The sequence below is a fragment of the Trichechus manatus genome, unplaced genomic scaffold, assembly GCF_000243295.1.
Source record: "Trichechus manatus latirostris isolate Lorelei unplaced genomic scaffold, TriManLat1.0 scaffold00013, whole genome shotgun sequence".
Classification (NCBI taxonomy): Eukaryota; Metazoa; Chordata; class Mammalia; order Sirenia; family Trichechidae; genus Trichechus; species Trichechus manatus.
Genome location: NW_004443949.1, coordinates 1,544,893 through 1,558,277, shown reverse-complemented (window position 1 = coordinate 1,558,277; position 13,385 = coordinate 1,544,893). Strand labels below are relative to the sequence as shown.

The window sequence follows — 13,385 nt, the reverse complement described above, 5'->3', positions numbered from 1 at the left end:
GGCGGAGCCGCGGGGCCGGGCGCTCGAGGGCAGGCGCGCAGGGGTGCAGCGCCGAGTAGGTGCTCGAGCGCGGCTGCAGCCGGCAGCATGGCGAGCACAGCCTCGGAGATCATCGCCTTCATGGTCTCCATCTCCGGCTGGGTGCTGGTGTCCTCCACGCTGCCCACCGACTACTGGAAAGTGTCCACCATCGACGGCACGGTCATCACCACCGCCACCTATTGGGCCAACCTGTGGAAGACGTGCGTTACCGACTCCACCGGCGTCTCCAACTGCAAAGACTTCCCTTCCATGCTGGCGCTGGACGGTCTGCATCCCCTCACCCCCGCCCCCTGGCCCTCACACCTCCCTGACGAGCCCTTGGGGGCGCCTCCTCGACCCCACGGCCCCCGGCGGGACTCCCGACCGGACTCCGAGGCTCGGCCCCGCGCGCCTCCCAGGGCCCGAGGGAGCCGGAGAGGCTCCCCGTGCCTGTCGCTTGCCGTCCCTGAACGGCTGCCCCGCGGGGATCCTGCCCGGGCCCCGGACCCTGGGAAAGGGGTTACGCAGGCAGGCCCGGGTGGGGTGACTCTCAGTTGTCGGGGGCGGGGGGGAGCCCCTTGCTGTCCTGAGAGTTGAGGACATGGGTATGGGACCCTGCCTCTTGGGGGCTGCCAGGACCACGCACCCACACCAGACGCGGAGTTCATGCTGTGGTGCTTTGTCTCCTCCACCCTGTCCCCAAAAGAGCTCGGTTCTTATGAATTCCGTGTCACTGAAAGCCAGATGTACTTGCCCTTAACTCCCGTTAGCCGTTTTGTTGGTTCTTCTAAAAGTAGGCAGGAAAAAAGGAAACTATAGCCCGTTCTCGACCCCCCACCCCCCCGACACACACACCACTTAAAAACGTTTTTACAAATTTGGCTGGCTGGCCTTTAATACTTTCTCCAAGTTTTAGGAAAACAAACATCCCCAGGAAACCTATCTTGCCTGCGCTGCAGGTGAAGACTCAGCAGAGGGTAGAGAATCTTGGCGAGCAAGGATCTTGTGCCGGGAACTGACCTATAATGTGACCCTGCCTCCCCTGGTCCGTTCGGCGAGTCTCTGTGTTCCTTTGTAGATGTTCAACTATGTACGTTGTTACTGTTGACCAGGCTTTATATGGTTTTGCGTTGTAGCAACAGCTAGATACTCACATTGAAAAGGGGCCCCGTTTCGTTTCAAGAGAGTAGATGTCAGCCAGGTCTCGATGACTGCTCAAATTCTAGGCTTTCTTCTCCAGGATTTTACAACAGACGACTAGATGGATCCCCACAGACACTTAAGCGGAATCGTTTATATTGTTTTTAGGTTTGAGGTGCTTTCTTTGTCTTTTATGATTGCACTTGAAGTTTTTATTATTTATGCAGCTGGCTAAATACAAGACTCAAGATTTGATTCCTCTAACATGGTACAAGCCACGGAAAGCAAACTGTTGCTCAGTGTGGTATTTGATGGAACCTCAGGGTAAGAGAATACGTGTCTGGGGTTCGAAGGGTGTCTCCCGGTTTGGTTTGCCGCTGGAATGCTGTTTATTCCCTAGAACTGCTGTTGAATTTCCTGAGCCCCACAGAGCACACATCCAGGCAGATGCTGTGAACAGGCAGGCTCTTGTTTCTGTGGTTTATGTTCAGGGATATGCAGTTGACCGTAACTGTCCTAGAGCCTTCTTACTTTGTAACTGTATTGTTACCTGAGATAGCGTGCCAGGTAGGTACACTTCCTTCTATAGGACAGTTGGGGGGCACGAGAGAAAGAGAGACAAATAAATGCCCCGTGAAGATTATTGAGTATAGATTAATGAAGTTTTCACCGTATGTTTGTGAGGTGAGAGTGGTTGTGGTATTCTGATTTTGAGGCAGGTGGGGTGGTGAGGAGGAAGCAGGACAGAGCCCCAGTGATCAAATTCTAGATGTAGTCGAGAGTGGGACAAAGAGTGAAGGAGTGACATCTGTATGCAACCCAACCTGCAAAATGGCCTTCCTCTGTGTTCCTGAGTCTAGAAAATGACTTAAAAATATAAATGATAGCACACTATTGTTCTGCAATGGTTTTAGATTATTAAGTTGTCTTTCCAAGCCAGTACATACAGGACTAATTCTTTTTAACAGTTGCATAGTATTCATTGGTCTGGACTAACTGCTTTATTGAACCGTTTACCCGTTGTTAGACACTGGATTCTTTCTAGCTCATCATTGTTATCAGCACTGTATGGAAATCTTTAGACTCATTTCTTTGTGCACGTATGTGTTTCTGTAGATACTAAGAAATGGAATTGTCAAGGCAGTAAGGTACGCATTTTACTGTTCAACCTGTACTGCCAAATTACATTCCACCACCAGTGTGTTAGAGCACCTGTTTCTCCACAGTCTCACCAAGAAGTTTTTCACCTAATGGATGGGTGACGGATATTATCTTAATTTCATTTTAATTGGCATTTCCCTGATTATTTGTGATCTGGACCATCTTATCGTATATTTACTGACCATTTTTATCTTCCCTTTTGTGAATTGCCTGTCTGTATCTTATGCCCATGATTCTGTTGTTTCTTATTGGTTTAAATGATTTTATTTTTTAAAATTCTGGATGTCAGGTCTTGGTTTGTTATATATATATATATTGCAGTCTCAGGCCATGGCTTTTCTTCTAACTTTATGGTGCCTTTTTTCCATACAGAACTTTAAAATTTCTAATGTAATGAAATGTCAGTCTCTTCCTTGTTGACTTTGCCCTTTGTGGCTTACGAAGGCTTTCCCTATCCCAACGTGATAAGCTTAGTTTTTTTTTATCTCCCAGAGTAACGTTTTTGAGAGCTAAACCACAAAGCTACTTTTTCGTAGGCAGGGGAATTGATTTGCCCACCTCCGTATGGGGCTTCCCTGAGCGGGGCCCTCTGCCTGTCTGCTGTCTGTCTGTATTCCCAGGACAGCCACATCTGTTGGCTGCTGCCTCTGAGTCAAGTCCTGCTGAAGGCACCCTGCCTGTGAACTTCCTGACATTGCCTTTCAGTGGCCGGAGAAAGCTGTGTTACTGTGGGCAGTGGTGGCCACAGGCCTGAGCACACCAACCCTCCCCTTAAACCAGGCCAAAGTTCTAGATTGAGAAGGGAATCCAGGAAGAGAGAGGGAAGGCTTCTAGCTCTGGCTAGTCTATCCTTAGCCGGGAGGTGAAGCCTCTTGGATGCAGATGAGGGGATCATTATCTTGAATTTCCTAAAGGAGGTCAGCGCTGTGATTTCTCATTGACAGGAGAATATCATTGTCATCTCTGTTTTACCCATAAGGAAAATGAAGCCTGGAAAAGCTAAATGTCTAGATTTATTGTTATTCGATATTAAGAATCCAACTCTAATTCTGCGTAGAATTAATCTCAGTGTTATGGAAGGGAAGATTTGATGATGTTTCTTACTACTCACCAGGCACTTTGTTCATTTTCTTCATCCTGTGAAGTAGGTGCTGCTATCCCCATTTTACAGATGAGAAAACTGAGGCCCAGAGAGATTAAGTGATGTAATCAAGGGCACACAGCTGATAAATAGAAGAGCCAGAATTCTCACTCCTACCCCCATACCACTCTTCTCCCAAGGGATTTGCAGAAATGACACAAAGCTACTACCTGTTGCCGTTGAGTCAATTCCAACTCATAGTGACCCTATAGGACAGGGTAGAACTGCTCCATAGAGTTTCCAAGGAGAGGCTGGTGGATTCAAACTGCTGACCTTTTGGTTAGCGACCATAGCACTTAACCACTATGCCATCAGGCTTTCCACGCAAAGCTGCTACGTATAAGAAAAGCACATTCTTTGTCCCCCCTTGAATCCAACAGCTAGCACATGTGCTTCTAGCAGATTGTCTCCATCAAGTGGATATTTTCTGCTAGTTTGCAATTTAAAATAAGGTACACATACTTTGGAAAACACTTAACTGTTAAAGGACACCTTGAAGGTTTTTATCCAACAGAATTCATGGATTTAAAGACACTATTTTACCCATTGAAGATTTCATGGTTGAGTGAGCTAGTGATTTCTGTTTATTGCTAACCTATATTCCTTTCAAAGCGCCACTTGGACATTAGCTGAGAATCATTTTCAGCCATGTTGTTTTTAGTATATGCCATCTATTTTTGTTAGTGGAACTGTTTCCATGTCTCCTGAAAGATTCAGCTATAAATTATACTTTAGAGAACTTAAAAGTAAATATGTTCATGCTTCAGCACCTTAATGTGTTAATTAGCTATTAAGGGTGTCAGTAAATTAGACCTGTCAAAAATAATGGCCTCCTTGACTAGGTTTTTTAGTGCTACTTCCCTTGATGGTGTTACTTGAAATAAGTTGTACCCTCAGGAACTGTTTAAAAGCAAGATTGTAGAGGTCTGCCTTTGAAAAGAGAAACTCTGAAAGAGTTCATTCTAAGATACCTCAGGACTGAGTCTCTGGGTGTTTATAAGCACTGGTGGCCCCTAATTTATAAACCTCAGGCTTACAAATATCTTGATTATATTTATGGCTGGCAAGAGAGTTTATTCCCAGGAACCCCATGCCCTGCTCATTGCTCCCCATTTCAGCAAATGTGGAAAATGATTGACCTGAGGTAACTTCTCTTTTTACTTATAAAAAGCTAGCAAGTTATTGCTGCTGTTCACGCACTGGAGAGAGGTACCTTGCCCTTCAAATCAGTGTTCCGGTTGGTACTACAGAAAGGCATGACCACATCACAACTGCTCTCTCCATCCCGCCTGCTGTGCCAAGAGAACAGAGCAGTTCCTGCTGCAGGAACTAGGGCTGAGCAGCGAGAGCTCAGAGTGAGAAACTCACGGAAAAATGTTATGGGTAGAGGTTAAATAGAGTTTAAGGACGACTATTATTTTACCAGTCATATTAAGGATTAGGTGGCCTGGCCTGGGATTCTAACCATCTGGGAAAATGCATTCCATGTTCTACGTGACCAGATTGCAGAACTTAACCTTCTGCATTTTCTGTTAATAAAGCCTGTAAGGTAACTAAAGTAAATGCAAATTATGTCGTGGTTGTTAGGTGCCGTCAAGTCGGTTCCCACTCCTAGCCACCCTGTGTACAACAGAACAAAACACTCCCCAGTCCTGCACCATCTTAACAATTGTTATGTTTGAGCCCATTGTTGCAGCCTCTGTGTCAGTCCATCTCGTTGAGGGTCTTCCTCTTTCTCACTGACCCTCTATTTTACCATGCGTGATGTCCTTCTCCAGGGACTGGTCCCTCCTTATAACATGTCCAAAGTATGTGAGACATATTCTTGCCATCCCTGCTTCTGAGAAGCATTCTGGTTGTACTTCTTCCAAGACAGATTTGTTCGTTCTTTTCACAGTCCATAGTATATTCAATATTCTTCTCCAACACCATAATTCAAAGGCATCAATTCTTCTTCTGTCTTCCTTATTCATTGTCCAGCTATGGTACAGGATAAAGCTTTCTAGGATAGTTTGATTTTTTATATTACAGAGGCCTGTCCATCCCCCTTCCATTTTTCTTTGTTGTTCTTTGTTTGTTTAGTGACTGCAGTCAAAATCTGCTAAAATACCTCAAAACCATAAATTGGAATAAATCAAAAAATGATCAAACCACAGTGTCCCTGTAGCTCTGGTTGTGAGCGAGAAGCCAGTTTTATGGTTATCTGGTTTACTCTTTGAATCTTGCAAGAGACTAACAGATGTCCTGTCTCTCTCTGTGCCCCTACCTGCTCTGCCTCGGCTTGGGCTCCGAGACTTTAAGGCTGAAGTTGAAAATCGAGAGGGTTCAGTATTTGGCAGCAGAGACCCAGATAGCCCTGCTGCATGATTATTGCCATCAAAATAAGCCCCCATTATCTGTTTTGCTAAAAATAAAATTACTTCTGCTATTTTTGACAGCCCCACCATCAGTGAAATTATTTTCTATCTGGAAGTAGTTCACATTATAAAACAGGAGGTCACTGTAATTGCAGTCTGAGTTGTGAGGGCCTGATGGCGCGGTGGTTAAGAGCTTGGCTGTTAACCAAAAGGTCGGCAGTTCAAATCTACTAGCCGCTCCTTGGAAACCCTATGGGGCAGTTCTACTCTGTCCTATAGGGTCGTTATGAGATGGAATCAACTCCATGGCAGTGGGTCTGGTTTGGTTTTTTTTGAAGTTTGTTAGAATTGAGTAGAGCATCTCCGCTTTACTCCTGAAAATGGATCCTATGAATAGGGATAAAGCTTTAAATAACCATTCTAAGACTGTGGTCATCATACATTCAGGGAATAAATGCCAGTTGGTGACCTCTCATCCATATTTTTTGGGAAAGACTGAAAATTTTACCGTAAGCTTTGCCTGAACACTAATAAGAAATGATGTGTGTATCTTGGCACGTGGAAGCCTTTCAAGTTAAACTGATAGTTTAATTCCAAATGTAAACCTGATGTGTATGTGTATGTTCATTTGCTTAACAAATATTTACTTAAACCTAGTAAGTATACCTAATATTGGTCTGCTGTCAATATTTCAGACTGAAATATGACACGGTTTTAGGCTGAAATGAAAGAAGACCTTATGTGGTAAAAGTTTATTCGTTTAAACTCTATTAATTAAAAATTTGTTAGTGTTTGGGCAAAAGCTGGGCTGAAGTGCACTATCACCTGGGCTGTGCAAATAAAATATGTGGCTGAGGAAATGAATGGTGCAAACCAGTGTACAGGAGGACTGAGCAAACAAACAGCACACTTTGAAAGCACCCATTTGTGTGCAAACAGCTGATGTAATCACTAGAAGTTATTCTACCAAACAATGCTTTTTAAACCTACATTTGTTTCATGTGCCCTAAAAATCATAAAATGTCAGTAAGATAGTTCATAATTTAGACTTCCCATGGTTCAAGATGATATTTTAGGTGGTTGCATTTATAAGCTTTCACTAATGTTGGAAGGTTTGACCCTTTGGGAGAATTGCTGCCCAATTATAAATTGCATAATTTTATAAAGTTCAAAACTGTTAAATCATCTACGTAAAAGACCCAGTGTGTGGAGGAGTTAGAGGGTTGTGATAGCGGCAGATATTTCTCACAGCGAGAGGCACGGTTGCATGGCCTTTGCGTCAGATCTGGGATGGAATCCATTTCTGCCCCTTACTAACTCCCCTCTGGCGCAGCGTGTCACCTGTGTGGCTCAGTTTCCTCGTCACTGAAAGTGGGAAAATAGTACTGAGAGATCTCTCCTAGGGATCATGCAGAAGCCGTGCTTAAGAGTATGTGGCATAGAAATAAGGCACTCAGTATAGACAGATGAACTTGCTTTCGGTGATTTTTTTGGGAAAGAGAACACTCATTCAGAATGACAGTCTAAAATGAGGAGTTACCCCGGACAGCCGCGTGTTTTATGTTAATGTGAAATGACCTACTCTAATTGCAGGTTATATCCAGGCATGTCGAGGACTTATGATTGCTGCTGTCAGCCTGGGCTTTTTTGGTTCCATATTTGCACTGTTTGGAATGAAGTGTACCAAAGTCGGAGGCTCAGATAAAGCCAAAGCTAAAATTGCTTGTTTGGCTGGAATTGTATTCATATTGTCAGGTAAACAGTAACTTTCTTCCAAACAAGGTACTTCACGATATTCGTGAACTAATACTAACAGTAGTAATTTCCTTTTGGTGCTTTTTAGGGCTGTGCTCAATGACTGGCTGTTCCCTGTACGCGAACAAGATCACCACGGAATTCTTTGACCCTCTCTATGTTGAGCAAAAGTAAGCACTGTTCTCAGTCTGTATGTTTTCAGCTCATGAGAAGTGTGTATAAATTCATATTCTAAATTAAGATACATGAATTTCTTAGATGGCATGCGGAAGTAAGACATTCTGATAAATGATATTTAATGGTAGCATTCAAGATTTAAAGTATTGTGGGATCCACTGGCAAAATATGCACTTAAATACTTCATGTTACATGGTGTCTTTTTTTTGGAGTTTTTGTTTTTCAACAGCTTTATTGACATATAATCACATACTGTACAATTCACCCATTTAGAGTGTATAATCCACTGGTTATTAGTAAATTTGGGTAACCATCACCATAGTCAATTTTAGAACATTTTCATCACTTCAAAAAGAAACCCGATATCCTTTAGCTATGTTGATGTCGTTGTTAGGTGCCATTGAGTCAGTTCTGCCTCACGGCAACCTTGTGTACAACAGAATGAAACACTGCCCGGTCCTGCATCATCCTCGCAATCGTTGGTGTGTTTCAGCCCATCGTTGCAGCCACCATGTCTGCCCATCTCATTGAGGATCTTCCTCTTTTTCTCTGACCCTCTACCAAGCATGATGTCCTCCAGGGACTGATCCCTCCTGATAACGTGTCCAAAGTATGTAAGATGAAGTCTCGCCATCCTCGCTTCTAAGGGGCATTCTGATTGTACTTCTTCCAAGACAGATTTGTTCGTTCTTCTGGCAGTCCATGGTATATTCAGTATTCTTCATCAACACCACAATTCAAAGGAATCAATTCTTCTTCAGTCTTCCTTATTCATCGTCCAGCTTTTGCATGCATATGAGGCGATTGAAAATACCGTAGCTTGGGTCAGGCGCACCTTAGTCCTCAAAGTGACATCTTGGCTTTTTAACACCTCAAAGAGATCTTTTGTAGCAGATTTGCCCAATGCAATATGTCATTTGATTTCTTGACTGCTGTTTCCATGGGTGTTGATTGTGGATCCAGGTAAAGTGAAATCCTTGATGACTTTAGCCTTTTCTCCATTTATCATGATGTTGCTTATTGGTCCATGTGTGATGATTTTTATTTTCTTTCCATCCCCCCCAGCCATAAACAACCAGTAAATTACTTTTGGTCTCTATAGGTTTCCCTGTTCTGGACATTTCATATGACTCTTTCACTTAGCATGATGTTTTCAATGATCATTCATGTCATAGCATGTATCAGTACTTAATTACTCTTTTATGACCGAATAATATTCCATTATATGGATATATCACATTTTGTTTATCCATTCATCGGTTGATGAACATTTGGGTTGTTTCCACTATTCGTGTTACATAACGTCTTGCCTCTAAATAGCTCAAGGCATAGGATTTATAACTATAAACTTTATCCACTGAACATCATAAAGTTGAAGTCAAGTAGAGGAAAAGTGGAAGACAGGTAGAAGACAGGAAAGAAAGAATAATGGGATATGATGCTAGAAAATTAAAAGCTTGACTTGATTGTTGACCATCCAAAACGTTGTTTGCCAGATGCCAGTCTCTGGGCTGGGTTTCTTAATTAACCTTTTATATTACTCTGTTAATTACTTCCTTAACAATCTCTATAACCTTCCTTTAACAAGGTTTTAAAAAAATGCTCTAGGAGCATGGCCCAGATACCAAGATATGACTTTCCCAGTTGCAGATGAATGCTTTGGCACTGACAGATCTGTTTGTTTGTTTTAAAACTATAGGCTGTTGCTTTTTATAGTTTACCTAGATTTATTTCTTTGGATTGGAAAACCCCAGGGAAAACAAATCAGAAATAATAATGTTTATATCAAATATTTTGTCTTATATGAGAACATACCCATATTATATACCTCTGTAGAACGCCACCTGGGTAGATGTGTGTACTGCTATCAGCTAGGCTTAGTAATTCTCTTTCAGATTTCAGATCAAATGTTATAGAATTAAAAAAAAAAAAAAAAGTAACTCCTAAAATAATTGTTCAGATGTGCGGTACTTCTTTCTGGTGGGTCCAGGAATCCTGAGAACCATAATTTTCCAGTTCTGTCTTTGGTACATGTTATGCACAGTTAGTAAATGTTTATGGAGCTCAGTTCTACTCTGTAACACATGGGATTGCCACGAGTCAGTCGACTCGATGGCAATGGTTTCTTTTAAATATAGATAATGAAAATAATAGCTAACTGTGTTAAGCTGCTACCGTGTGCCAAGCACTTCTTTCAGAGCATTGCAGATGTTTTTATTTCTTACAGATGTCTTTAAAGAAGAGGAAAGAGGCGAAGGAATATATCCAAGGGAACAAAACTAGTAGGGTGACTAAACTGTGATTCAAACCAAGGTGTCTAACTCTAGAATCCTTGCTCTAGAATTGATGGTTTATAATATTCTAATTCATAATTTTTGTGACAGTATTCTGCATATCCTGTTCATTAAAAGGATTTCTTTTGTATGTTTTACAAGTAGCTGTTATTCGGGGAGTTTATTAAGTTGGATACAAAAGTAGCTGTCTTGGGCCTCAATTTAACTTTTGCTTTTTTGCCTATGTTACAAAAATGTGTCCTGATGTATACATTTTCTCCAAATTTATTTCTGATAATGAGATTTGAACAGCTGTACATGACACCAAACATTGAAATGAAAACAGACTGTACTTCTGAAGATTAGGAACCAGGCATCCAGATATTTTGTTGAACTCTAATTTTTATTTTAGGGTTAGATAGCCTAAGTACACAACAAAACCGTATTTGTTACGGTTTATTGATGTTGCTAACTTTTCTTGATTATCTTTTCTACATCACTGTTTATATTTTCTGACAGTTATTAAAGATGTCTTTGTCAGGAGCTTGAAAATCATCTGAATCTTTCCTCAAAAGGTTACAGCATATGCCATGTACACACAGTAGCTTAAATCAGTCCTTTGTGTGAATTTCTTTCTGCTTGTTATATGCTCAGTCACCTAACTCAGGTTAGGGGCGTTGGCATTTCTCAGTCCCCTTTCAGATTTTGATTAAACTCAGTTCAGTAATTATGTACTATGACAAGTTTTCCTCTTTTCCAGATTCTTCATGTTCCATTGAACTGTCCCATTTCCACTGTCAGCCTCCAAGTTTTTCTCTTTCTCTCTGTGCCTGCTCTGTCTCTCTGTCTGTATTGTCAGCTGGATAACAGCGACAACAATGGTACCCATCTCACAGAGTTGCTGTCAGAGTTGAGAGAGTGTATGTATATATAGGCTTAGAATGATTGGCACAGAGCAAACACCTTGTATTAGCTGTTATTAAGATTGCTTTTTAATTGTGTGTAATATACCTACTCCGCATCAATTATATTGTTATCCAACATTTCACATTTACAATAGTAAAAAATCTACTGTCTGACTATTTTGCACATTAATGACGTCCGGCTGGCACTAATGAATGCCAAGGTGTGAGGCGAGAGTAACGCTGGCTGTGATGGTTGTGTGTCCCCTTGGCTGGGCCATGATCCTTAGTGGTTTGGCAGTTATGTAATGATGTAATTTGGCAGTTATATTATGATGTAGTAGTCTTCCTCCATTTTGTGATCTGATGTGCTCATCCTTCATTTTCGCATGACTCCAATTTTCACATAATGACCTGGTCTTTGGGACCTAACCATGTTGATAAGCGAGGAGTTGGGTGTATTGAAGTTGTGGCTTATCCTTTTAGATTTCTTTATTTGCTCTTCTCTGCAATAACTTAAACATGTGACGTCTACAATTTTCCAATTACCTTATGTAATTAAGAACACAAGGGCTACGTTGTATGAAAACAGCATTTTTTACAAATTGGTAATATTTACAGATAATAGGCTGTATGTACCAAGGCCCTATAGGAAATATAGACTTTATAGAGAATCTGCATATAGAGAACTTGTTAGCTCCTTGAGATAGGGTCTTTCTCTTACTCATCTCTGTGTTCTCTGCAGTGCCTTGCACAAAGAAAGGCCCTCAGTGACTTGAATCAAATCCAAGTGGATCAAGGAATTATCGCAGCCTGAGAAGTATTAATACAATCAGATTCTAATTACCCACAATGATAGCAGAGAGGCATAAAAATGACATATGACATCTGTAGGAATTCACGGGTTTCATTTAAATAAAAATCGTTTCTATAAAAGCCAGTAAATAGACTAGCTTGACTTCATCTGTTTTCCCTTATCAGCACATTCTAGGAAAGGAGGAGAGGGAGATGACAGTTAGGAAGATCGATAAACTACAAATTGGGTAACACACTGTAAACTGGCTTCATAGGTCATACATAGGTAGGTGGGTAGATAGGTAGGTAGATAGACGCCACCAAAAAAAAGCCCAACAAACCCGTTGCCATCCAGTTGATTCTGACTCATAGCGACCCTATAGGACAGGGTAGAACTGCCCCATAGGGTTTCCAACCAGCGGCTGGTGGATTTGAACTGCTGACCTTTCGGTTAGCAGCCAAGCTCTTAACTACTGTGTCACCAGGGCTCCACAGATGCCACCAAGTTGCCTGTAACTCATGGCAACCTTATGTACAACAGAATGAAATGCTGCCTGGTCCTGTGTCATCCTCACAATTGCCAGCATGTTTGAGTCCATTATTACAGCTCCTGTGCCAGTCCACCTCACCAAGGGTCTCCCTAGCCCTTGCTGGTCCTTTACTTCACCAAACATGATGTCCTCTTCTAGCGATAGATCCCTCCTGATGACGTGTCCAAAGCAAGTGAGTCAGACAGTGTTCTGTTGTAATCCATGAAGTGTTCAGTGGCCAGTTTTTGGAAGTAGGTCACAAGGCATTTCTTCCTCATCTGTCTTAGTCTGGAAGCTCCACTGAAGCTAGTCCACCAGGGGTGACCCTGCTGGTATTTGAAATACTGGCGGCATAGCTTCCAGCATCATAGCAACATCATAAACAAAATCCCTACTGCGTTACTGCTATTTACAACCCACCACAGGATGACAGACTGACAGATGGGTAGTGGTTCATAGGCTGTAATAGTATCATAATCTTTAAGACAAGATTTTGATTGGCATATTCTAGGGGATAGTACTTCCTTAGCTGGAATCTAATAATTGGTGCTTATGATTGAGTTTGTACATGAACTTAGAGAGCAATATTCTGAAGACTCAAAGCTAATGGCAGCATTAACCCTGGGGAGCTGGGATTTGGAGGTACCACCAGAGGAAGGTTCTGACTGTTTCTTTGGTGTCTTGATCAACCTGCAGGAGAGTAAGTTCCTTGATGTCAGAAAATAATGTGTTTTCACTTCTGTCTTTACTTAGCACAGTGCCTAGTACATTTGTTATTGTTGTTAGGTGCCATCGAGTTGGTTCCGACTCATAGCGACCCCATGTACAACAGAGTGAAACACTGGCTGGTCCTGCGCCATCCTCGTGATCGTTGTTATGCTTGAATGCATTGTTGCAGCCACTGTGTCAATCTATCTCATTAAGGGTCTTCCTCTTTTTCACTGACCCACTACTTCAGCAAGCATGATGTCCTTCTCCAAGGACTAAGTCCCTCCTGATAACATGTCCAAAGTATGTGAGACAGAGTCTTGCTAGCCTTGCTTCTAAGGAGCATTCTGGCTGTACTTCTTCCAAGACAGATTTGTTCATTCTTTTGGCAGTCCATGGTATATTCAATATTCTTCTCCAACACC

The 13,385-nt window shown here is 42.1% G+C and overlaps 1 protein-coding gene across 3 annotated transcripts in view; it reads left to right on the top strand.

The window, feature by feature from the left end:
• Positions 1 to 13,385, top strand: part of CLDN10 (claudin 10) — a 165,776-nt gene that overhangs the window by 136,679 nt on the left and 15,712 nt on the right. For 2 of the 3 annotated variants that reach the window (XM_004371393.1, XM_004371392.1), the window contains exons 2-3: positions 7,414 to 7,575; positions 7,664 to 7,745. In XM_004371393.1, coding sequence (XP_004371450.1) covers positions 7,414 to 7,575; positions 7,664 to 7,745 — 244 coding nt within the window. Of the gene's footprint in view, positions 1 to 87; positions 308 to 7,413; positions 7,576 to 7,663; positions 7,746 to 13,385 lie in introns of those variants that run through there. The other variant, XM_004371391.1, reaches the window with a different exon arrangement.